The sequence below is a fragment of the Oncorhynchus tshawytscha genome, linkage group LG32 (genome assembly GCF_018296145.1).
Source record: "Oncorhynchus tshawytscha isolate Ot180627B linkage group LG32, Otsh_v2.0, whole genome shotgun sequence".
NCBI classification, from domain to species: Eukaryota; Metazoa; Chordata; class Actinopteri; order Salmoniformes; family Salmonidae; genus Oncorhynchus; species Oncorhynchus tshawytscha.
Genome location: NC_056460.1, coordinates 12,236,371 through 12,263,106, shown reverse-complemented (window position 1 = coordinate 12,263,106; position 26,736 = coordinate 12,236,371). Strand labels below are relative to the sequence as shown.

The 26,736-nt window shown below is 42.4% G+C and overlaps 2 protein-coding genes across 5 annotated transcripts in view; both read right to left on the bottom strand.

Moving 5' to 3' along the window:
- The window catches only part of LOC112230272 (bMERB domain-containing protein 1), a 43,266-nt gene extending 42,300 nt beyond the window's left edge, over nucleotides 1-966 (bottom strand). Inside the window, exon 1 of the mRNA XM_042310614.1 lies at nucleotides 839-966. Within this exon, the coding sequence (XP_042166548.1) occupies nucleotides 839-923 (85 nt within the window). The 5' untranslated portion in view covers nucleotides 924-966. The remainder of the gene's footprint in view (nucleotides 1-838) is intronic.
- Nucleotides 889-26,715, bottom strand: LOC112230270 (phosphoinositide 3-kinase regulatory subunit 6). Of its 4 annotated transcripts, none has more exons than XM_042310612.1 (21): nucleotides 26,017-26,715; nucleotides 25,377-25,493; nucleotides 15,309-15,403; nucleotides 15,082-15,183; nucleotides 14,201-14,292; nucleotides 13,628-13,696; nucleotides 12,930-13,062; nucleotides 12,629-12,698; nucleotides 12,206-12,398; nucleotides 11,165-11,315; nucleotides 10,480-10,575; nucleotides 9,400-9,883; nucleotides 8,884-8,983; nucleotides 7,083-7,205; nucleotides 5,952-6,062; nucleotides 5,343-5,445; nucleotides 5,113-5,183; nucleotides 4,749-4,839; nucleotides 4,351-4,403; nucleotides 4,024-4,130; nucleotides 889-3,597 (listed from the first exon to the last, which is right to left on the bottom strand). In XM_042310612.1, the coding sequence occupies exons 3-21, from the start codon at nucleotides 15,319-15,321 to the stop codon at nucleotides 3,438-3,440; spliced, it is 2,322 nt and encodes a 773-aa protein (XP_042166546.1). In that variant the 5' UTR covers nucleotides 15,322-15,403; nucleotides 25,377-25,493; nucleotides 26,017-26,715; the 3' UTR covers nucleotides 889-3,437. The 4 variants fall into 4 exon arrangements, with proteins under 4 accessions (XP_042166546.1, XP_042166545.1, XP_042166547.1 ...); XM_042310611.1 differs by lacking the exon at nucleotides 25,377-25,493 and adding an exon at nucleotides 18,665-18,855; XM_042310613.1 differs by lacking the exon at nucleotides 25,377-25,493 and adding an exon at nucleotides 18,665-18,855 and having other exon boundaries at nucleotides 5,952-6,059.
- Between the last annotated feature and the right edge of the window lie 21 nt (nucleotides 26,716-26,736).

Sequence of the window (26,736 nt, the reverse complement as noted above, 5' to 3'; positions counted from 1 at the left end):
GATGAATGGAGCAAAGTACAGAGAGATCCTTGATGAAAACCTGCTTCAGAGTGCTCAGGACCTCAGACTGGGGCAAAGGTTCACCATCTAACAGGACAACGACCCTATAAGCACACAGCCAAGACAACGCAGGACTGGCTTCGGGACAAGTCTCTGAATGTCCTTGAGTGGGCCAGCCAGAGCCCGGATTTGAACCCGATCGATCGAACATCTCTGGAGAGACCTGAAAATAGCTATGCAGCAACGCTCCCCATCCAACCCGACAGAGCTTGAGAGGATCTGCAGAGAAGAATGGTAGAAACTCCCCAAATACAGGTGTGCCAAGCTTGTAGTGTCATACCCAAGAAGACTCAAGGCTGTAATCGCTGCCAAAGGTTCTTCAGCAAGTTTAACTATTAAAAACGGATTTAAAAAAAACATTCTATCACAGCACCTCTCCTCTTTCTAAAGATCAAATGTAACTGTACTGTATATGTATATGAATAGTGTGTCAATATAATTTGTATTGTTTCTTGGTGTCTTTCCAATATAGAACTCGTATATTATTTTTATTTTGAATGTCATGTCCTTGTCTATAACTGTTCTGTACTTTGTCATGTATTTGTACGTTTTATGTGGACCACAGGAAGAGTTAGCTGCTGCATGTGCAGTAGCTGACGGGATCCTAATGAACTAAAATAAGCCCTCTAGTTACAGCTGTTGACTGCCACCTGTAGACGTGCATTATGAAACAAACATCAACGTCTGCATGCAACTGCAAGCATTTCCCCTGTAATAAATACTATTGTCTTCACTTTTCAGGTCAATTATGCACACACAAACAGTTCCATCTATTTACCTGTTTTGGAATTGTCTGTATTCCATTTAGTGCATTCCAGAGAGCCGTACTGATGTGATGATCCGTGTTTATTTTCCTTTTCCATCTCTCAAACCCTGGGTTCGATTCCAAACTAGTCAAGGATGCGCTGTCAAACAAGTACAATGCTGTGTCTTGGAAACCGAAGGAAAAGTAACAAGAAAAGGCAACTGGAGCAGTCTATGCGCACAGTCTTTCATTAAGTACCAAGCTGCATGGCAGAGAATTGGGTAAAAACGCTTCCACAACGTGCTGGTGTTGTCACGCTCTTGCCGTTATTTGAGTTTGCGGTGTTCAAGCCAAGGCTGATGATGTTCTCAATACCAACGGTAAACTCGGAGATATACTTTTATATTAGACTATGGCGCCACCTTGCGTTAATCGGTGGTACTACATACATGGTCCCCACAGTATCCCTCTCATTCAACATCACTGTACTTAAAGGGACAGTTCACCCAAATTACAAAATTACACGTTGGTTTCCTTACACTGCAACGCTGCGTTTAAGAAAACGCAGAAATAGGAAACTCTGAAATGTCCAACTTGGAAATTCGTAGAAAGATGAGGTCATAGTTTCCCACTTGGAAAGTATTAAAATCAACCAATAGGAAGCTCTACACAAAAAACGTACACAAATTTGAACTCTGAGGTTCGGAGTTTACGAGTTGTCTTGCTTTGTTTTTAACATTTGTGGCACAAATCCCATGCAAGTCATGGTACAGTCCAAATAATCTAAAAGTATCTCAAATGTATTGTGAAGCTCAACAAAGTCCCTTCTAGATGATTTGAATATGATGTGGAAAAATGCTAATATCAGTATATATATATATATATATATATATATATGTGCCATAAATGCTAAAAATTAGCGGTAGAACAGTACCAGGGAAACCTTGTCCATAGACTTATTGCTTATAGGGTAAGGAAACCAATATCATTTTGTAATTTGGGTGAACTATCCCTTTAAGAACAGAATAATCAGCTCATTCATATTTCATTTCAGAAAAAGTCAACAGATTCAAATTCTCTCTTTTTACATAAAATATACAGTAATTATATAAAAAATACATGTATTTACACTACTATTAAACAAGTAATTGCAATGACACCATACTCCAATGATTAGTCTTACATACATAACATTTAAAAAATAGACAAGTGTGCAAAAAGGTCTGTTGATGATTGATGATGCATTACAAACATACTAGCTGGTGATCAGAATACTCTTTAAGACCCTCGTTTCTTTCAATGGTATTATGACAGTGGCTTTTATAGATGTGGCCACTCAGTCATTCAGTCAGTCAGTGTCTTTCTCTCTCTCTCCTCTCTCTCTGTCTGTATGTCTGTCTTTCTGTCATCTACATACTTTTTATGGGTGCATATATGATAACTAGTCCCCATCACCTCATGATTTATTGTAAACCAGCCAATGTCTGACAGCGGTGACTGTGTTCCATCACCTTCAAGTTAGGTGTGATAAATTCATTTGAAACAAGCAAAGGGCTCAGAGTTTAACTTTCATTTTAGCATAGGCCTCCTAGCATGGTAATAGTCAACCACACTGGGCTTTGCACCACTTGTTAGTTACCCCCCCCAGTTTCCTGTCATGCAACATGTTCTTTAGGGATCTTAAAATAGGTGCCTGTTCTTTTGTGTCATGTTTTTACTGAAGGCTTGTGCACAGTGCATTCAAACTCTCAAGAACTTAGAAGAGCTCAGAGCAGACGTGGCCTGTAATAGACTATATGCCCCTTTAAATGGAACCTGTTTCTTAAAGAACGGGTTCATCCAAGAGCCTCTGTTGTTAGCTCACCAAGACATCAAACTATCTTTAAGTTGTTCTTCTGCCAAGCTTAGTAATGAAAATGACCCTACCAGGGTTATTCAGTGTCAGAACTCAAAGAGCAGCAGGTAGTGTGTTTACATGGCAAGCAGGGTTGGGGTCAATTCCATTTAAATTCAGTCAATTCCTATGGGAATTTCAGTTTACTCCATAACTTTACTGAATTGAAATGGAATTTGCCCCAACCCTGACGTCAAGGGATGGATGAGTCTTCCCTTAGGTTAGATGATTGGGAGGGTGGGCTACTCTTCTGATGGACAGATTTTGAACCCAGGTTGTTTAAGTTTATGTTAGTGCTCTGAGCTAAAGCTTATCTAGGAGCTAATACCAACTGAGCTTCACTCTCATGCCTCATACACTCTCATAAAATTGTCAATTTTGGAGGCAATATTGTTCTTTGACTATGCCGTCAGTCAGAGATATGCCTATGGGAACAGTATATGATAAAACTGTCACAAGCAGAAACTGGAACGAGATCCAATACCCATGGCAAATTCATTTGTTTGTTGACAAATCTAACACTTGTCAAACTCAACTGGTTTTCTTGTCAAGGTTACACCAGGTACATAACCGTGGGTTACCCGTAGCTGCCACCCAGGTTCTCTTTCCACATCCCTTCAAGGTACACTGAGGCGCTGTTGTGAGTACTAAGCGCGTCCCTGATCCTCATGCAATGTAGATGGTCTCAACGTTTCAGTCTCTGTACAGTGGAGTCCATCCAGATGGTTGTGGGATCAGTCAGTTGATGATACCAGCGAAGGTATTGATTGGTAGAGGAAGTCCTTTGTTCATGTACTTGCTGAGGCCAGCGTCCCTCTCCTCTTCCCCCAAACTGAACTTGGACCGCATGGTCTTCTGGACACAGTATCCAGGGTCAAGACAGGGAGCGATCTCTATGCTGGAAATGAATTCATTGATAGAGGACATGTCAAATTATGAGAGTTAGATAAGTATGTTTGCCAGTTTTTTGGCGCTTTAGTGACAATGAACATTGAATGAGGATTATAATATTACACTTTTTAAAAGCATATATGTGCATTTAGTTATTTACATACAACATATATACTGTAACATGACACAATATATATACTGTAACACGGCACAATATATATAACATGTGCATATGTAACTAAACCACACGCAGTATGACTAGGGCTAATCAAATGAGGTTAGACCAACACGCTTCAGAAGACATTTCAACCAGCAACCTTCTGGTAACAAGATCATGTGTCTATCCACCAAACCACTCTCTGACCTGTTTTCATCTATTTCAAGTTTCCACGGTAGGCCAGCCGTAGGCAACAGCTACAGCGACAGCTCTCACCTCTGTACGTCTCTGAAGGTTCTCCTAGAGTCTTTGTCCAGGGTCACAGTGAAGGTTTTCATCTCCAGGGTCCTGATCTTAATGTTACAGGTACGGATCTGGGCCTCCTGTGGAATTAAGTCTGTGTGTTAGGTTTGGGTTCTAGGTTCGTGAGATCATAAAGCGATGTGGCCACCATGGCTTGGTCAAGCGAACCGGGCCTTTGTGACGTTACGAACAAGACGGAGACCCAAGAATATCAAAGAGGATGAAGTAAATATGTTTTATGTCTCTGAATTTTAGAACAACCTTCGCTAATATCTGTGTGTCAAAACGGTGTAAACTCACCATGGTGTTCTTGGGTTTAGTTTCGTTGAAAGCTACTGTAAGACAGTTCAGATCTGAAGACGTCAACAAAAACAAGAACATAGGCCAGGCTTCAACAGATATACAGAATAATATGGGAAAAGTAGTAGACATTTCAGAACTTATTTTTACATTCTCACAATTGTATCAATATACGACAGCATGAACATGCACTAATGTTTTACATTGTGACTTTGCCCACTGGGCACCCATTGGTTGAATCAACAGCCGCGTCATTTCAATGAAATGACGTTGAACCGACGTGGAATAAACCCATAGGGTGACAACTCAGCGACTACTGATCACAATACAGATGAATCTAGCAATGAATTACATGAATGTTGTAAATATCATTGTGTGTGATATGTAGTGTTGTATACCTTCAGTTTCATGGGAGGGAATGGCACTAATCTGAACACCTGAGGTCCTCAATGACATACCCTTATCTACGTCTCTACCACTCAACGACACCTGGAGAGGAGGACAGAGACACAGGTCAGAGGTCATAGAGAGAAACTAACAGCTAAACGTCAAATGCAGGTTATATGATCTCTCGTCAGGTCAGGCCACTCTCATGGTGCAGTTCAAAACTCTAAACAGAGAAAAAACAGACGTTGCATCAACAGTATCAATCCCAAAAACGAGGAAAATAGAGCAACACATTCGTTTATAGCCAGATGCAGCACTTTTACGTTGATGTATATTGATGAGGTAATGTTAAAAACACGCTTGAACTTCGCTGACCTTTTTGTAGTTGACAGAGACGACGGCACCACATGCGTCTCCTGTGTTCTTCTTCTGCTTGATGGTTGTGGCTGAGAGTGGGAGGCCAGACGTGATCAGACCGGACGAGTGACATATGCACGTGCACACACCAATGCATGCACACACGTACACACACACACTTCAAATCAGTTTGAAACAAAACATCAGATGCAGAGAACGTTGATTGGCGTACACAGGCTAAATGTTACCTTTCAAAGTAGTTGGGGACTGTTTGAACTCAGGGAAGTCCAGCCCCAAGTGGGAGAGAAACACGTCCTCCACTGGGTCCTTGGTCAGGTTGGAGAAGCGGATCTAGAACATAGGCAGGAGGATGACAATCGTGGGTCAGTTGGTAGAGCAAGGCACTTGCAATGCCAAGGAGGTTTGTTTCCCGCTGAGGCCAACCGTACGTAAAAATGTATGCATTCATGACTGTAAGTCGCGTTGGATAAAAGCATCTGCTAAATGGCATATATTATTGTTATAATCTATGACCATTCAGATAATGTGCACTCTGGAATTTGGTGTTTTTTGGTCTATGAGTGAGGACTGATAATCATGAACATGCTAGAGCGCTAAAGATAAGCTATGCTCAGTCCATCGCCGCAGACTTACTGTCATTATGTCACACAATCAACAACAGACAGTGGTAGAGAGATTCAACAGTGTTTAAGCGATAACTAGACCTGTTTGTGAAGCATATGGCTACGGTTGTGTCACAAATGGCCCCCTAATCCCTATATTGTGCTCTGCTTTTGACCAGGGCCCACAGGGCTCTGACTAGGGTACCATTTCAGATGCATCCTATGTCTCCTCACCTTGACAGAATAGATGGTGAAGTAAACAGGCTGCAGTCCGGTCCGCACGTAGTAGGAAATTACATCAGACAGAAAGGGGTTAGGCTCTGCCTGCTTGCTGCTGTTGGACTGCTGGAGAGAGATGGGAACATGTTAGTATGGAACCTGGGGTTGACCAAGACAGATAGGGGTACACATAATATTAGCTCTTTAATACACTGAATGTTCATGTTTAGGAAGGAACTCTATTTCATTCATGTGACACATGAGAGGAGCACTTCTTTGGTTTATAGTTCATCCACAAGGTGCTCTTTGATCATGGGATGAAATACTATCGAAAAGCCTTTGTGCAAACAAACTTCCAGAAGTAATCAAGGCAGTAAAATGTAGTGGAACATTTTTAAAAGCCTTGATTGATTTATGGCTGATGCCTGGCAAGAATTTAAAAAACCACCTACGCGTTGTAAAAAAGGCTTTTTCATTCCTCCACTACATGAGTGCATTGATTACTTCCGGAAGTTTGTGTGGTGCACAAAGGCTTTTTTTTTTTACGATGCAGCATCAACCTGACCCTGTGTCCCTGCTACGTTTCACAATCTTTTATCCCCCCGATACTTCCCTGTCTTTCCCTATACTGTGTCAAACAGTTTCTGTTCCCTCTATCCAGCTAAATGCTAAGATGACCCATAACAGCAAAACTATTTGCATACAGTACTCATAGGTTCCTAGTTTCGGTAAGAGCCCACAGATGTTTTTTTGTTGGTTCCTATAAGCAGGCAACTACTGTACAGTACTGTGCAACTCCCTTTTGTTTGCTAATCATTCAAAACACCTAGAAACATGCAAAAGGTCATTTGTTGACTTCTTTATATGGTACAGACCGTTTGCAGAGCATAAACCACATTCAACATAACCACAACTTTATCTACTGTAAATCAGACCTACTGTAGATTAGACTAGTATTGCGTTTCCTCTTAAAATCCTGAAAGCGACACTTGATTGAGCTTGCCAGGCTAATGAAATAGTCCCGAAAGTGCAAACCCTGTCAATCTAGCATTCCAGGCAGGCTCAATCAAAAGTATCAAAAGAGAACAGAAAATACTATTTGATGCTGTCATTTCAACATAACGTAGAAACAGTGGGTTACTGTACCATTTTGGCAATTTTGGGGATCATGGAACCCAGACTGTTGATGTTGCAGTCGTACCATGGATCCACCATTCCCAAGTAGGAACCCAGGGCACAGGGGTTTTCCCGGGATGGGGAGAGGTTTTCCTGATAGAGAAGTACAACATGGTTTATTAAAGATCCACTACTGTACTAAACTGTTAGGGTTACTCAACCACAGCCAAGTTCAGTGTAAAACCAGAGAACGACATTAAGCAAGTTCAACTGACGACTGAATCCAAAAATTACATTTTTGTATGCATTTTATATGCATTTTATATTTACTGTACTTTTCGTCGCATTTGTTGATTAAAAAGATCTTAAAATACTCGGAATTCCATTCAGTAACAGGATAAGAATACTCCTGGAAAATGTAGGGTCGGTGCAACATAAGACAAAAACAATTGTCTCCAAGTGGCCCCACCCCTCTCCAAAGTGTGCACAGTTCCTACGTAATTTCAATACACTTTTATAACTCAAAGAAGTCTTCAACTATGAGGTGCTTTGTTTTGAGCTCTCCTAGCTGTGCCGTTGAGGAACTAGAACAAGCACACTTGTAGTTGTTGTGTTTGGAACACAGCCCTGCATCCCCGCCGTCACACAATTACTGTTATTGTTTAGGCCATCCAGAAACGGACCATTATAAATCACAATCTGAGTCAGATGGGCATCATTTGAAAGTCTGTTTTATTGCCAACATGACTAGCTAAGTTATAAAATATGATCTTACAGTGTTACGCTTTCACAGGGCAATTCAGAGAACAGATCGTCATTTTGGTGCCCATAGAAAGGACTGTTCAGGTGCATTCAGGTGCATTCAGGTGCATTCAGGTGCATTCAGGTGCGTGTTCCGCTGCAGATTTTCTTCATAATACACAAACATCCCACTGGGCACAGACATCATTTCAGTGTCTAGTTTTGATTTACATTTGGCTGAGTTGTCAACGTGAAATCAACCAAAAATGTCACCGTCATTGGATTTAGGTTCAAAGTTGGGTGGAAAAAAACCACATTTCCACACGTCGCTGACTTTTTTCAAATCCAGTTTCCACGTTGATTCAACATCATCAAATAGATGTCTTGTTGTTGAAATGACATGGAAACAACATTGATTCAACCAGTTTTTGCCAAGTGAGATTCTGTTCAGGACAAACCAGGATATGACGCTGTGCATTGCTTGCCGTTTGGCGTTTTAAGATTCTGTGTAGCATTTCGTGACATCTGCTGATCTAAATAAAAAGAGCTTTATAAATAAATGTGATCGATTGATTGATGTCATTCTTGTAACTGTACATCAAACATAGCCATCACAAACGTTGACTGTAGATTACAGGAGTTTTATGATATGGAAATGTGAAGTGCACATTTGGACATCTCATCTTTCAAAATACATCATTTACAGCATTCCACTCACTCCGACAACAACAAAATTCCAAACGTTGTCCGATTAGTGGGAGGGATGTGGGCAACTTCTTGTCGCGTGCGTTGCTCAAGTTCAGAACGGCTGTCAGTCAAAACCCACACAGCGCTGTGGAGCGTTTACAGCTATTACTGTACAGCCACTGCGTTCCAATGCAGGCACTTATCAGTGACCAAATCTGCCATTTCAACCCGCATATCATTCTTTTGACGTGATCATTTCACATACTGTGTGTGCCTGTGTGTGTGTGTGTGTGTGTGTGTGTGTGGGTGTGTGTTCCCAAACTGAAACACTGAAATGAGTCATATCGTTGTCTCTTGACAGGCTGTAAACTGATAGAGAGGAGGTGTTAGTTTGTGGTCTTACTCTGACAGGGCAGGTGGTACTGGGATCCTCACAGACAGGGATGTAGTAAAACTGGAAGTTGACTTTCATGGTCAGAAAGAGACGACGCGCTTCCCTTTTCCTGCAGAGTGAAACCAATGATTAACTAACCCTCAAACCATGCTACACAGCACACCAAAATGGGTGTAACAACCAGTCTTGAGTTAGTTAGGAATAATCCCATTGTATATTTCTGACGCATTAACTATTCATGTGTCATGGTTTCCATTCAACTTCCTTCTTCCTGACTAGACCACGGAAATGGACAGTTAGTTTCCGATTCCATTTTTTGGACATTATGAAATAAAACATTTTCAACAGCATAGTATAGGGCTAACCAAATTGAGATGTGGTAGGTAGAACTGTCACCAAAAAGTATACTGTGATCATTTCTAACAGAAATCGATTATATCCAGTATCCATTCTAATATATCCAATATCCATTACAAACTACATGCAGTCTCCCAGACGACATTACCTATGATCCTGGTCCCTCACCTGAGAAAGTAGAAGGCCTTAGCCAGCTTCCCCAGCACCCTGTCGTCCCCCATCACCACGATCCGGGCTGTGAAGTGCCTCTGCTGCTTGGAGAATGAGGGGGTCCCGCTGCACCCCGCCTTCCTATGAAGTGTCCCCCCTCCCCCGCCCCCGGCCACACTCCCGCTCTCCTCCAGAGCGTCCTGCATCAGGGCCATATTGTCCGTGACTGACGGCCTCATCTTGATGCCTCCTCGTCGGGTTAACCTGGTCTCCCCCTCCTCCGAACCACCAGAGGGTTCCACTACTGAAGGCTCAACCCCAGGGGGAAGGTCCCTCTCGATGCCGCTGTCGGTGGACATCACGGAGTGGCGGGGCATGGTGGAGGAGGAAGTGAGGTCGGCAGGGAGGTCGGCGAGGTCAAAGTCGGTCTCCTGGTCCTGGCTGAGGCAGAAGTGTTCCGACGACATGGAGCTGGAGCGCACGCACTTGGCCAGCTCGCGCCCTGGTGGTAGAGGTGACATCAGAGAAATAGGAACCAGAAGACATATATACTGTATCTCTATAACATGAATGTCAATACAGGTCAATGGGAACAGGAAGCAGCGAGACAAGAAAGAGCTATAATATTGGATGTTTGCATCGGGTGAGAACACAGTGTGTTAGAATAACACTCCTCATTATTCACAATTCATTCAGGATTATCCATAACCATGGTAGCATCCACATTAATGTGGAAGTGTTCAAAAACATATTTTATTCTTATTTACAATAAAAGTGACTCCAAAATGTTTACTATTATTTATTTACTATTCATTTCTATTGGGCACAAAATAATCTGAAATACAGCCAAAAACAAATTGCAAATGCAATCAAAAAGTTTGTAGAGTAACAAGTTGATGTAGTCAATGCGTACTAGGAATATGGGATCAAATTCTAAACTTTTGACTGCTATATTTATAAGAATTTTTAGGGGTGTCAATCATTTTGACCCCTACCTTTTTGAGAGAAAAAAAGTATACTGTTATTAAACAGAGAAACAGAGTTCATGTAACAGAGTTCTCTCATTGGTGTGTATAAACAACAGATCTCGCCACTCACAGATCTCCTCATCCTCCCTCCACAGGTGGAAGCTCATCTCCGGGTTGGGAAGCGGCATGTCACATAGGCATCCCCCACCACCGGAGGACAATGTGTCTAAACCAGGAAGAGCCCAAACTGTCACAATGACACCAAAAACAACACAACACCCGCTTACTTCCTAGTCCCCCTCCCCTACACTAAGTACATGAGAGACAGTGTAGTGTCCATTTGAAAGATAGTTGTTATGATGAGAAGAATAAATACGTATTAAAAGGGAATTACAGTGTACATCCGTCCTAAGGGGGGGGCCTCTGACTCGACAGATTTAGACATGGAGGAATTCAGTGTGAAAGATCAGCTGACCAATACAGCAATCTATTAATAACTTTCCCTGAGTCAGTGACTGCTGCACTGTATGGTATGTGTCAGCTTGAAGACACACTAACACAAAAAAAGGACAGGGTTGGCAGTATTTCTCTGAAAACGCACTATGTGAAAAATGTATAACTACTTAAATACACGTACCAGCTGTAATACCTTGAAGTGTCGTCTACATTAACATTACCCCTCCATTTTCACTTGTAAACAGAAACCAAATGCTAGTCCAAAAGAAATTGGAGATGATGTCTGGATGCTTTTTTAGATCAGTTGGTTTTGGTTTCAAACAGAAAAAAAAGATGACCCCTCTATGATGATCCTGTACCTGATGTGTCAGTATGGGTGAGGATCTCTCTGTAGAGTTGTCCCAGTCTCCCCCTCAGCACCACCCCTTCCCCCTTGGTGCCCTCCTCCACACTCTGCTCCAGACTGGCCACCACTTCCTGGAAGTACGGCTCCACGTCCTGGCCAATTTCCTGCCACAGACACGCGCGCACAAACAGACACACACACACACACACACACACACACACACACACACACACACACACACACACACACAAACACACTGTCTATGAATAGAATACAGGTGAAAGGCCATCAGCGTCCAGACAAACACATCTGGAAGTCTGAGTTTGACACATCCTGTTGAGATGAGTGTTATATTAGGACCAGTGTGTGTTTGTGTGTGTGTGTGTCTGTTTGCGTGTATGTGTCTGTTTGTGTTTTAATGGGAATGGTGCCAACCTCTGCTAGATCATGGAACTGCGCAACTAAACAACACACTATTGAGTCATTATAGATCATTTCTGGTTAAGTGTGTTGCTGAATATGACTGAGATGGCATGTATGAGGCACCAGTAGAGACTTTTAGCTTTCTGAGCTTTGCTTTGGTGCAAATTGAAACTGCTCAAACCACAAAGGGGTTTGTGCAATACATTGAAATAGAAACTAGTGTCAAACACAAAGTGGTATTGATTTAGATAACTTTGAACAAAACATGGCAACATTTGCGAAATGACACAACAAAACCAAAGTCAAGCTGAGATTAAACATCAAAGTAAATATCAAGACCATAAAACAAGTTTCTTTACCCCTCGAACAGAAGTCAAACCCAAAAGGTTTTCCCACTGTGTAAAATGTGGCTAGAATGTACATGTAACAACGAAGTGACTTTTGTTCTCCGAAGTGGGATGGACGGACAAATAAATAAATAAAGAAACGAAGTAAATGAAGGGTTTTACCAATAACTTTGACCCTGAAACCCATCATCACATTCGCATTCAGGAAAGACCAGACTTTAATAGAAGAAGAAACGTCATAGTGAAACTCAATGTTAACACAACCACAGCGCAACCACACTGACCTTCAGTGCCTGTGCCAGTTTAGGACCGTGGCACAGCTCCCCTCCTAGAGCAGCCTGGATGGAGTGTTGGACCACGCTCCGCATGTGGTCAAGGGGATTCAGATACCCCCCTGACCCCGAGGCCTCGATGTCCCCCCTCAGCGCCTCACCGTGGGGGCCGGAGAAGACCGCCGGATCGGCGAACACAAACACCCTAGGAGACCGTAGGAGAGATTGAATTATTGCCTTTGGTTATCCTTGATTAACCAGTACCCTAATTGTTTGGGTCGGGCAGTTCACACGCAACCTGCTGTTATTACAAGCTACTTTATCTACAAACAGCATGTCATTCTATACCGCAAGGAAAAATGGCTTCTACACTGTACTGTGCTTCTCTCTGTGTCACCGTGTTGCATACAACTGCAAGTTAGGTTGATCTCTCACCTCTCCTGAAAGGAATGGTAGTCATTCTTCAGGCTCTGCTCTGCGACCACCATCCTCTGATACAGCACTCCTGTGGGTCAAAAAGATTTACTATCCAAGTAAAACACGTGACATTCTCGTACTATGGCCCTCGAATGCGTTGAAACAAAAACCGTCCCTCTTCATTATAAAGTGTGTTACAGTAAAACGATGATCCCCTTTCGAAGACAGTAAAAGTCTACCAATGAAGTCTTGTCTAGCACGTAATAGAAAAACACATAACTCGACAGGTTGGTCGAAGGATGTACGTTGGTTTCAGTACCTGGTGTGTAGCGTTCTGTCTTCATGCGTCTGGTGTAGCTGAGGCCTACAGTACAGTAGGGCTGGGGGAGGGTAAGCAGCCTCTTACAGAAGTCATACACCCGCTTGTACAGGTCGTCGGGAAGGTAGGCTGACTGGAACGTACACAGACATACGCACAGTTAGCACTGCCAGTCAGTCACAGCTGTCCTCGGACTTACCTGAACCACCAAACACAATTGGTATGGTACATACACACAACCCTCAAATACAGTATAGCACCATTTCCCTCCATAAATACCTGCACAAACTTCCCAAAACGTCAATATACAACATATACTGTTATAAATTGCTAGCAATCATTAATGGTGTGTAATATTCTATTGTTTTCCATCCCATTCTATTCTATTCTACTATAAAGAGCCTATGGCTCTGGTAATAACAAGAACTGTCTCTTTAAGTAGACGCTAACAGATAAAGAAGAGAGAAAGGTCTACGACAGTACAGAGTCCTGACCTCGCCTGACCAGGAAGTGTAGGAGACGATTAACAGGAAATAAGACTGCATCAAATCGGAGGAGATCATCAAAACAGTGGTGGGAAATGATCCAATCCCCCAAATGAAAGCTTCTCCCCAGCCAACCCTGAGATTGGTCTGTAAAGATGCTGTTGTCATGTCTGACAGGTGTTTCCTTGTGTAATGTAAGCTCCGGGAACCTACCTGGATGACAGCATAGATGAGTGTGTGGAGCAGGGGGATGATGTGTGTCCGACAGTCTACCCTCTCAGCCTGCAGACAACAAGAGACAAGCACACAAACTACTGTGTTAGTCAGTTACTCTAACACAGCTATCTGTAAAATATAGCTTATCTGTTACCACCAGGGGCGGACTGGGAACAGAAATCGGCCCTGGCATTTCTAACACATTGGACAATTATTTTCCTTGAGGCCTCCACACCGGCCAATTAATAGCAAGTTAATTATAATTTTGTGTAAAAAAAGCAACAAGTTTGACAGACCCACTGGGCTAAAAATAAACCATTCCATCTAGTGTTTGCCCGAAATGCCAGATGACCAATCCGCCCGTTTCCCACTAGACATAACATTCATGTTTCACATTGTTGCACAATGTCCTTGACAATCTCAGTGTTCTTTTCAAATGTATTTGGGTAGCAATCGTTGATTGTCTTATCTCTTGACACGACAGTGTAAACTAATAATGAATGTCCCAGAGACTTATATTTCTCCATATAAGGCCCCGGAATGGCCTAACGGAGCACATTGATGACATACCCTTTCCAGCTCCTTGACGACGACTCTCACCAGAATGAGACTGTTGGCAGGATTGTTCCGAACCTTCTTGTGCAGTGTCCATCTTAGCATCCCTTCGAATAGAAACACACACTCAGCACTTGCAAACATTTCCACAGATGGCAATAAACAGCACTCACACTCTCTGTTGTTTCCATAGACAAAGCGCTACACAAATAACTGGTGTGACTCAGTGCCAATGCTTTGTTCCATTGCACAACGAACCCAAACTGTGGATAAAACTAATAGCTGACTCAGTGCAATTTTCCGATTATTGCCAGGCAGCGGTTATGTCATTCTCATGTGGTTTGGGCAGATTAATATGGAACATTGAAGAGGATCAACTCCTTCCGGAAGGTGGAGCAGAGTGGCAAGTCAGGGACCTTCATTCCATTTTAAACCTAGATGCTTTGTATGTAAGCCATAGGCGGCTGGTGGTATTTGAATTGGGGAGGACAGGCTCAAAGTAATGGCTGTAATTGAATAAATGGAACGGTATCAACCACATCGTTTCCATGTGCTTGAAACCATTCAATTCACTTCCTTCCAGACATTATTATGAGCAGTCCTCCCCTCACCAGCCTCCTGTGATATAAGGTACCCATATGTTTTGTTATTGAGCTTTGGGTCAGTAATGTGGGGGTTACTTGATGAAGCTTGCTATGCATTTAGCTAGCACTAACAGTTGAAGCTAGCCAGTTAGCTTCAACTGACCAAACCAGACTGGAAATGTGCAACAAAAGCAGCCTGAAACGGAGCCATGCTCACTGGAAAGCAAGCCGGTTCACTACCTCTCAGCTCTGCTCAACTCAACAGTGTGTAAACCCCATAACGAGTCTAGGGGAAACTACTGATGGGTTTACCTTTATTGAGCACAGAGGAGGGGTGTTGGCTCTCCAGCTCCCTGAGCACGGCCTGGACACTGCGGTAGATGTCCGACTCTGAGGCCAAGGGGGCGCAGCTGCCTGGAGAGTCAGGGGTCAGAGGTTAAGAGTCAATATTAATAAAAGTCGTACAGCAAATGTTCCATTTTGGATCAAATGTACATGCATTCCACTCTTCAAATGACACCCTATTCCCCATATATTACCTATAGGCTCCATGCTGCTCGGGGGGCTGCTCGAGCTATCTCAGGCTGCCTTGTTGGTCATGTCTCACATGCATGGCGGGGCCACGGCCTGGTGTCTATAGGGACGGAACAGGGAGAAAGTCTAAGCTGTTAGCGGTACCCACCGGAGGCATGACAGGGGCTGTTATTCTTTATTTAACCAGGAAAAAAGGCTTAAATGATGTACTGGACATTTCTTGTGGCACAGAGGTGTTAGGACTTGTGAGTCCCCAAGAGTAGAGCCAGTGAATTGACCACGAAACACACACACACACACAACACCGAGCTATAAGACTGGACATAATGAGTTTCAGCAGCAGGTGCCACGGTCACAGTCACACTACTGTTCCAATAGAACAAGGCTGATCGTTCTCATTGCCTCATAAACAACCTCTTTCTCTGCTTCTCTTTCTCACAGTCTAGTTTATCGCAGCGCGAATAGAATTATACCCTGTTCCAAAGTGTTTAGTTTTTTTGGCTTTAGTTAGAGATCAGTCATCTACCCACCTGTTTCTCACCATCCCCCATAACAAAGACTAAAATGACTGGGGATGTACGGAGGCCTATGGGACAGCTTCACACATATAAAACGACCAACCATGTCAAAATGAAAGTTCCCAACAGTGAGAGACGATGACTTCTTGATATTCAGATCTGTAATGAGTACACTGACAGTATAAAGTTGAAGTTGGAACCTTAGCCAAATACATTTTAAACTCAGTTTTTCACAATTCATGACATTTAATCCTAGTAAAAAAAAATCCCCGTCTTAGGTCAGTTAGGATGACCACTTTATTTTAAGAATGTAAAATGTCAGAATAATAGTAGAGAGAATTATTTATTTCAGCTTTTATTTCTTTCATCACATTCCCAGTGGGTCAGAAATGTACATACACTCAATTAGTATTTGGTAGCATTGCCTTTAAATTGTTTAACTTGGGTCAAACGTTTCAGGTAGCCTTCCACAAGCTTCCCACAATAAGTTGTGATGGCCACTCCAAAACCTTGACTTTGTTGTCCTTCAGCCATTTTGCCACAACTTTGGGAGTATGCTTGGGGTCAGCTTTAACTTCCTGGCTGATGTCTTGAGATGTTGCTTCAATATATCTACATAATTTTCCTTCCTCATGCCATCTATTTTGTGAAGTGCACCAGTCCCTCCTGCAGCAAAGCACCCCCACAACATGATGCTGCCACCCCTGTGCTTCACGGTTGGAATGGTGTTCTTCGGCTTGCAAGCTTCCCCCTTTTTCCTCCAAACATAACGATGGTCATTATGGCCAAACAGTTCTATTTTTGTTTCATTAGACCAGAGGACATTTCTCCAACAAATACGATCTTTGTCCCCACGGTTGCAAACCGTAGTCTCTTTTTTATGGCGGTTTTGGAGCAGTGGCTTCTTCCTTGCTGAGCGGCCTTTCAGCTTATGTCGATATAGGACTTGTTTTACTGTGGATGTAGATACTTTTGTACCTGCTTCCTCCAGCATCTTCACAAGGTCCTTTGCTGTTGTTCTGGGATTGATATGCACTTTTCGCACCAAAGTACGTTCATCTCTAGGAGACAGAGCGCATCTCCTTCCTGAGCAGTATGACGACTGCGTGGCCCCAAGGTGTTTATACTTGCGTACTATTGTTTGTACAGATTAACGTGGTACCTTCAGGCATTTGGAAATTGCTCCCAAGGATGAACCAGACCTGTGGAGGTCTACAAATGTTTTTCTGAGGTCTTGGCTGATTTCTTTTGATTTTCCCATGATGTCAAGTAAAAAGGCACTGAGTTTGAAGGTAGGCCTTGAAATACATCCACAGGTACACCTCCAATTGACTCAAGTGATGTCAATTAGCCTATCAGAAGCTACTAAAGCCATGATATAATTTTCTGTAATTTTCCAAGCTGTTTAAAGGCACAGTCAACTTAGTGTATGTAAACTTCTGACCCACTGGAAATGTGATACAGTGAATTATAAGTGAAATAATCTGTCTGTAAACAATTGTTGGAAAAATTACTTGTGTCATGCACAAAGTCGATGTCCTAACCGACTTGCCAAAACTATAGTTTGTTAACAAGAAATTTGTAGAGTGGTTGAAAAACGAGTTTTAATGACTCCAACCTAAGTGTATGTGAACTTACGACTTCAACTGTACATGCAGGACGCATCATCACAAGACAAGATAGAATCCAATCAAATGTTATTTGTCACATGCGCCGCATACAACAGGTGTAGTAGACCTTACCGTGAAATGATGAATACAACAGGTGTAGTAGACCTTACCGTGAAATGATGAATACAACAGGTGTAGTAGACCTTACCGTGAAATGATGAATACAACAGGTGTAGTAGACCTTACCGTGAAATGATGAATACCCCAGGTGTAGTAGACCTCACCGTGAAATGATGAATACAACAGGTGTAGTAGACCTCACCGTGAAATGATGAATACAACAGGTGTAGTAGACCTTACCGTGAAATGATGAATACAACAGGTGTAGTAGACCTTACCGTGAAATGATGAATACAACAGGTGTAGTAGACCTTACCGTGAAATGATGAATACAACAGGTGTAGTAGACCTTACCGTGAAACGCTTACTTACAGGCCCTTAACCAACAGTGCAGTTCAAGAAATAGAGTTAAGAAAATATTTACAAAATAACTAAAGTAAAAAATAAAAAGTCAAAAATAGAACAACAACAACGAGGCTATATACAGGGGGTTACTGGTACCGAGTCAATGTGCGGGGGGTACGGGTTAATGGAGGTAGACGAACAGTGAACTAGTGAAACTGCTGTGGAGTTCTAAACATTACTGAGCATAAAAAGGTGTATTACTGTAGAGATAGAGGATATGGGAGTAAAAGAAATTACAAGTATATCTCCATTTGAATTCAATTGCCAAATAGAATATACTGCATTGTTTCTGCAACAACTATACCAACAACTTGACTTTCACGACATGCCTCAGCTAACAGCATACTAAGATGTTTTTTAAAAAGTGAAACATTCTCAGCATAAATAACTGTATCACTTCCTCAGTTTTGAATAACCTGACCCAAAATAACACAGCTGAATTGAATTGTCACCTTACTAGTCTATAAAGTGGCACCAAATGTTCTGTTGAGACATTTCCGATCCAGTCGAAAATGGAAAGAAATCTGACAAACCATGTAACGGTTCCCTAAGCCAGAGGCAGAGTGCATGCCAAAATGCCTCTCTCTCTCCGTGTTAGTTCTCATACCGTAAGTTCACAATTAGTTTGCAGCTTCAAGTTCTATCCCAGACACATCCACCATCCAGTACCTACCGAACAGGTGAACCGCCAAAAACAAATCCCCCTACCTTTTCCCTCCCAGGAAGGTTCCTCTTTTCAGCGATACACAAAAGGTCCCCTTAATTTCCGTCACACTGGCCCAGTGTTCAACGTGCTGCTGCAGGGTCTGACAGAGAGAACAGTGAAGTGGAGTGAACTTCCTCTAACTGGGAGGTGGTGACGAGGTGGTGGGGGTGGTGACAGAGAGAGTGGCAGTGTTCTGAGAGAGGGGGAGAGAGAAAGAAGTAGCAGTGTTCTGAGAGAGGGGGAGAGAGAGGTAGAGGGGGAGGAGGAAAGTGAGGTGGAGGTTTGGGGGCAAGGTAACAGCAGCAACCTGTTTGAACTGTGTTTAACGTTGTATTCTCTCTCTGTCGCTCTCTCTCTCTCTGACTCTCTCTCTGTCTCTCTCTCTGTCTCTCTCTGTCTCTCTGTCTCTCTCTCTCTCTGTGTCTCTCTCTCTCTGCCCCTCTCTCTGTCTCTCTCTCTTTGTCTCTCTCTCTCTTTGTCTCTCTCTCTCTGTCTCTCTCTCTCTGCCTCTCTCTCTCTCTGTCTCTCTCTCTCTTTGTCTCTGTCTCTCTCTCTCTCTCTCTCTCTGTCTCTCTCTGTCTCTCTCTCGGACTCTATTTTTGTCTTTCTGTTTTCTTGTATCTTTTTCTCAACTTTTCCCCCTCTCTTTCTCCCTATCCCTCAGGCTGCCCAGAGGTTGTTCCTGAGGCTACAGTAGAAAAATGGAGGTGAAGTTGGAGGGGATTTAACCTTGATCCCTGCAATAAAGCACGGCACAGGGAATGACAGCAACAAGGATAACAGCGCTGCCTCAGCAACTCAGCAACTGCCTGGGTGACCACACGTTTCCTGTTCCTGATGTACCCCTCACTCACTCTCTTCCTTTCTCGCTCTCTCTCTCTGACTTGGTCTGTCTGTCTCTCTCTCACTCTCTCTCTTTCTACACGCTGTCCTTCACTACCTCGCCTTTCTCTCCATCCTCCCTCACTCTCTCTCCCCCTCACTCTCTCTCTTCAACACCCGTCTCTCACAGACACACTAACATATTGTTTTTTTTTAACACCTTACGTGCGGAGGGAGGACAGGACCTGAGACATTTCCTCTCTGTGTGAATGCGTAGGGTTGCACCACACTCAACAGGCTATATTTAGGTTGGAGTGTGTGTGTGTGTGTGTGTGTGTGTGTGTGTGTGTGTGTGTGTGTGTGTGTGTGTGCACACATTAATATGTGTGAGTGTGTGTGCCCCAGAGGTTTCATTCATGCATTGCCTAAAAATAGCCGGTCAATTAAAAAATGTCAGTTTCTGCACTAAGTATTCGTGCCCTTGCAAGCTGAGAGAGGAAAGTGTACGTGTCGCAACAATGAGTAGTGATCTGCAGACAATTCTAGGTCTGTATATCGTCTAGATTTGATATGGGTGTTGCAAGTGGCACACAACTAGAGCTCTGCCTGTGGATGAGATTTGGAGCTTTTGATAAGAGTCGCCAAAACCAATGGTACTTCAAGAAAGAAGTACAAGACTGAAGTCCAAGTTTGCAGAGGGGAGTGCTCTACCACCCCAAAACCCCAGGCCTCAAGTGGACATGAACACTCACAAACAATGTGCTACAATACAATCAAACATACCCTTATCAGACTGTATAATTGTACATGGTACATGGCTAAAAACAGATGTGATCCTCAAGGAGGAAAATAAATATTTCTATGCAGTAATTCACTCTTTAAGGGCACTGCACTCACAATGACTTATCATAACAAAGACAAAAGTAAAGCAAGTTGTATAAATCTGATAGGCACTGCAGGAGTGGAGTCACTCAGGGCTCAGTAATCCGACCCATCCAGTTTGATAATCTCTCTGCCTGGTTACAACCCTTTCCCGTTACTTAAGTCACACCTGTGTCTACCCAGATAACCACGCCCCTTTCACATGATCACATACCTATATACACCCTACAGTATATGCAGGGTTACTCAGGTGATTAAGGTTTCATACACACGCACGCATGCATGAACGCACGTGCACAAACGCACCCCATAAAAACTACTGTGCAGGACTATACAGGTGTAGAGTCCATGGCTGAGATTTAATTTATGACCTGGGCAACTTTAGTCTAATAGCCCTAGGCATTGTAATCCGTTTAAGGGCAAAACGTTATGCAAACATGCAGATTGTAGAAGTGTCTTTTCCTGCTCCTTAATTCAAATCAAATCAATCAAATCTAAGTTTAGCAAAAGTCTAGCAAAAAAATCGAATAAAAAAAAAGATTATAAAACAGATAAATTAGAGTGAGCAGATATAAAGCAGATAAATTAGAGGGAGCAGTTTCAGAACCCTGAATAAATATAAATAACGTGGTGTGTGTATAGACAGTGTAACATTTGGAAAAACAAATGGTATGTACAGGGGAGCTTGCGATGAGTTATGGCAGACGCGCAGTTGACTCTGTTGCTTCCTCGCAGCTAACCACCGGCCTTCTAGTTAGCTACCCGTTGCCTGGTTAAGAAACACAAGCTGCTTTACGAAATTAGCGATGTCTAGTGATGATTTTCTCTCTTTTGAGTATAGAAAAGTAGGCTGTCTATGAATTTTGTCGTCTCGCTCAACCCTCCCACTGCATTTCATAGCCAGGTTCTATAGCCAGTCAACCTCTTTTCCTTTAGAGAAAATGGCTTGAGAGACTACCGTCCAAACGATACTGCATGACCCATAATACCGGTGCTTTTTACATAGCGTATCGCTGGCCGTTCTAAAACAAGGCTACTTGCGGAGCAGACCGTTAACCATTTGTTTAGGCTACACCGTGTCATGTTACCTCATTAGCTAGCTAGAGCTAACAACCTGTGGCGCGTTCAGCAGGATGCAACGTTTTTGGAACATTCAGATAGAAATATGCTATGCTAGAATTTCTATGACTAAGACTTAAGACTATATAAATAAAACATAGTGGCAAAATGAACACGGGTACAGTAGTAAATATCTTAGGATGAGCTACGAGAATACAGTATGTACTATGTATACTATACTATGTATACACAGTGAGTAAGACAACAGTATATAAACAGCATTTGAAGTGACCAGTGTTCAATGTCTCTCTGTTCAATGTCTCTCTACTCATGCACCTTGGTTGGGCTGCAAGGTAGCGATGGAAGGTGTCACATATTTTCTGCTTTGACTATGTTGGTTGGTTACATTCCCAATCAGGCAGTGGCAGTACCCAGTAAAGGAATGAACAGGGTTGGCTGGTATGCTCCTGCGGACGACAACAAGGACGCAGACATACCACAGCCTGGCAGTGTAAAGTAAACTTAACTTCTTCCAGCCCCTGGAAGAAGAGAGAGTATAGTAATTGGTGGGGGTGGGGGATGAGGGAGGATGAGGGGTGTGTGTGTGTGTGTGTGGCTTGAGGCTTGAAATCCCAACGTTAGGACAGTGAGCAGCAAAACAATATATATAGACTGTAGGCTCACATGTACCTGTACACAAAACCTAGGGAGATACCTTGAGAACTAGTCTCGTGTAGAGTCAATATTATGTCACAGTTGAAAAACCAGACAAGCACAGTGTCAAAATAGTCCGGGAGAACATTCCTTTCATGACATAAGCAAAGAAATTTCCCAGCTAAAGTAACTCTTAAATTGTGTTGCTATAGTATGTTGTTAAGCAATGCCTCACGTCACAAGCAAGTTGACGTTTATTGTCAAGAGTTCTGTCCTGGAGGCAGAACTGAGTGATTTCCCCTTAGACAGGCCAGCTGCAAAGTCAAACTTCGATATATGCTACAAATTAATGAGAAAAAAATTGCTTTAAGGCTAAGGTTAGCAGTGTGGTTAAGTTTAGGGTTAAGTTTAAAAACAGATTTTATGACTTTGTGGCTGTGCCAGCTAGTGACCACTCTCCAGAACTGCCTCCAGAACAAGATTCATGACGAAAAACGCTAAAACCGCACGTCACAAACTAACACTACAAAGGTTTTTTTTGTTGTTGTTGGAAACCAGTCCAGTAACAAAAGGTGCAAATGTTGTTCATCGATCATTTCCATAAAAACAAGGCACCATGTACAGAAAAAAGAATCTCAAAGTGACACCATTGAAAACCAACAGTATTTCTCTCCATCAAACTAAGCAGTAAACCTACATCCAACCCCTCTGACCCATAAACACCTTACGTAACCATAACCCATACAAGATAAACTGGTCAATGATTCTCCTCCACCAGCGGCAGAAGTGCCTGTAAGAAAAGAAACATAGGCTATGTCCTAAAAGTAGTGCATTCTACATATAGGGAATAGGGTGGCAATTCAGATGCAGCCTCTATGCTGCTGGTGTGAGGGGGGATATCAATCAAGGATATTTCCTGCATTCGCAGCAGGAACAATGTGAGGAAGTGTTTGAAGACCACTGGACTCTCGCAACCCTCTGGCCCTCTACCATAAGTTCCCCCATCACATTTGCGTCAGACCCACGCATGAGCATGCACACACAGGAGGCAGGCACAGGCACACACACACACACACACACACACACACACACACACACACACACACACACACACACACACACACACAATTCTGACTGGACACAACGGGGCTAAGGGGAAGATTTATACCCCATGTGCTAAAACCATCACGCTGAATGGAGGAAGACCAGAGGAAGAGGGTGGGTAAAGAGGGGGTCCCCAGGGGGGGTCTGTTGGTGTGAATTGGGTCAGCCCCTGTACAGAGGGTCACCTGAGGATGTCGCTCCTGGGGTGGTTGTTGTTTGGGCACCAGCACTCAGTGGCCAACTGTATTGTACAGTACTGTACACACACATGCATGCACAAATATGCACATGTACGCATATTCACACAAGCACGTACAAAAAAATACTGTAAACCTAACCAAAATAAATATGACACTTTATAGCCATGGAAACTATTCAACTTTCACAAAGACCTACAGTACAGAACGTTTGATCCTGGCTTATCACGACTATGCTTTTTACAACCATTTACGACGCATACTGTTCGAGGTTTTGAAATCATATAATTTGTACGATATCAAAAGTGTATGGCCTCCCTCTTATCAAAGTAATAAGAATGTTGCACTTAACATTTCCCCATTCATTCCTTAAAGGGAAAAATAATGCTTATCAAGCAAAAATCCAGGTTTGAAAACAAGGTTGTTAACATAGCTACAGTGTTGTACATTGCCTAAGCATAAATTGCATTTTTCCATTGAATGTCTACGGAATGGTTTTGTAGATTCTAGTAGGGCTGGTTTTGACATACACTGCTGCTGTACGTGGTCATTATAAGCCATGTTATAATGACCACGTAAACATTTATCGAGGGAGGTTGTTTGGTGTAATGCAATCTATCCACCACTGGGGCAGGATGTACGCAGGGCGTCAGACTAGATGTGGTCGCAACACACACACACTTGGCAGGGAGCATGTCGAGCCATTGTGGAGACAACCTCCCAGGAGGCTTTGCACACGACGATGCCAAAAGTGTGGCCTTTGTTTTTATATTCTTCTTTAGGAAAACAAACGGGTGGTGTGTTGTTGAAATAAAACTGAAGTGCGTCTGAGCTGAAGTGTGTCTGTGGTTTGCCTGTCATCTCAATGTGCTCATAGCGTCAGGCTTAGACCGTGAGTAAGGTAGCATTTCAATTTACAATTCTTCAGTTAAACAAGGAGGCAAAATCTTCATTTCTAATGCCAGACTCTTAGCCTGGGTGCCAGTCTGTTACTGCTCTCCATAAGGAAACCAGGCACAGTGGAACAGACTGGCACCAAGGCTACCATATTCCCACTGGGGTCACTCTTGATTTATATCAACATAGGCATGCCATAAACCTAGAGTGTTTGGATCCAGTGACTCATGGGTTGCTACTTTATAACCCCATTGAGACAGAGGGCTTTACCTATAATTACATTGCCTAAGCTCTCCTCAGCTATGTACACTACCAGCATCCCATACAGAAGGCACTCCCATAACAAATCAGAGCACCGCTATAAAGCACTTCAAATATAAACTTGGGAACCCACATAAGTTCACAAAATATGAACATTGATCCAGCAATTAACACGTTACCCATACATTAAAGCTGCAATATGTAACCTTTTGGGTCGACCTAACAAAATGAACATAGAAATGTGAGTTACAGATCTGTCATTCGCATTGAAAGCAAGTCCAAGAAGCGGTAGATTTGTTCTGCGTGCACTATTTCTATACCCCCTGTTCTTAAGTTTCATTTTTGCTCTTTTACTTTAGGTTTTGTACACCAGCTTGGATATGAAAAATATATTTCAGTGGTTTAGATGGTACAATGATTCACTACAATGTACTTGCTTGTTTTGTCACATAAACTGAAATTAGGGGAACAATAAAATTTAATCCATGTTGGTGCATCCCACCCTTAGAATTTTAACAACCAAGAAATGGCAGAGCGATTCCTGTATAGTGCATCTTTAAGTTGCTCTTAGTAACACAGTAATTAAATAGCTGGAAATGGGCACCAACACCCGATGAGTAATTCGAACCCTGCCCAAACAACATCACCAACAACCAATCACGCATCTAGCCTGGTCCCAGATCTGTTTGTGCTGTCTTGTTGACTGTTGACCATACGAGTTGGCAAGACAGCATAAAAAGATCTGGGACCAGACCTCCACTCATCCCAGAACTACCCAGAATGACCAGGAAACCTGAATCTAAAACAAGGACCCTGGACAGCTGTGCTTTAGACTCACCGATACAAAACACACATCGCCCACAGAGCCAGAGCTTCAATCAGGCATTGTGTTATAAAACTGTTGTCATTATCTCAGGAGATGTGCTTTGTGTATTCCAGTTGGGGCGTAGTGTGTCTGAAAAGGCATGATGGCAAGGAGCTTTTTTATCAAGACTAAAAATAGAACAACCTCTTCCCATGTCTACTCTGTTGATATGGTTAGGTTACAGTGTGGCAGATTCTGAACACTGTTACCTTATCTAAGTGTAGTACCACACTGCCACATAGATAAAGAATTAACCCGATTCTCATTCACTGGAAAACTTAAACAGCAACAGTAAAAGATTGGAACCAAACAAAATATGCAGTAATCTTGTAATGAGATAGGACGCTCTTGAAAAAAAGAGATTTCAAATCTCAATGAGCCCTTCCTGGTTAAATACAGGTTACAGAAAAATATCAGAAAAAGAGTTTAACAGTGTAACATTATTGCATTGTATTTAGGTTACAAAACTGTGCAACTTGAACATAAAACGTGAATCATGCAATGGTCCCAGAGCAATTATCTTACTATAAAACCATTCAAAATTAACAAAACAAAAACCCCATACATTTAATAAGAGAGCTTATTTATTTCTGTTGATAAAATCACTATTTACCTGCTGTTCGGTTCAGAAAAGAAATCCATAAACTTTCTATGAGGGTGATTGAACTCTGCTCGGGAAGTACAACTTCACACGTTGCTACAGTTGCAGCTGTGACAGCAGCACGCGGGGCAGTACAGTATGACCACGCCCACCGAGGATTTATTCAACCAATACGATGTCTCAAATGTTTCCCTGGCGATCTAGATTGGCTAAATCCTATCAAATAGGCCTACAACATATACTTTACTTGTACGTCGTGCCAGTTGAGGTTTCTCATCTTCAAATCGATTTTTAACACAGTTGATATTCTGTTTAAGTCAGCCTACTGTTACTTTATGTTCAAAGACACCCAGAGAAACAAGTTTTTTTTTTAAATGTAGCCTCTCATTTGATCTTCTTTCATCATTATTTATTTCTTGTAGGATTTCTCATATAATACAAACAATTTATAGAACATTGATAAGACAAAATAAAGACTAACATTAAAATTGGTACCATATGGAGAGAACAGAAGTGCCAGACAACACTATTTTGTTATATGTTGTTACATGTACAGTACCTTTCATTTCTGTTTATTTTACATCTGTTTATTGAAGTTAGCTATATAGCAATATACACTGAATGTACAAAACATTAGAAATAGCTGCTTTTTCCATGACATACTGTAGACTGCACTGTTGGTTAATTAAGGGCTTGTAAGTAAGCATTTCACGGTAAGATCTACACTTGTTG

Excerpts from the sequence above, each read along its gene's own strand:
- LOC112230270 (XM_042310612.1), bottom strand. Across the intron at positions 10,576-11,164 it reads CACCCATACTGACACATCAG|ACACATTGTCCTCCGGTGGT; the intron begins GTACAGGATCAT and ends TTCCTGGTTTAG. Across the intron at positions 8,984-9,399 it reads AAGGCCTTCTACTTTCTCAG|GAAAAGGGAAGCGCGTCGTC; the intron begins GTGAGGGACCAG and ends TTCACTCTGCAG.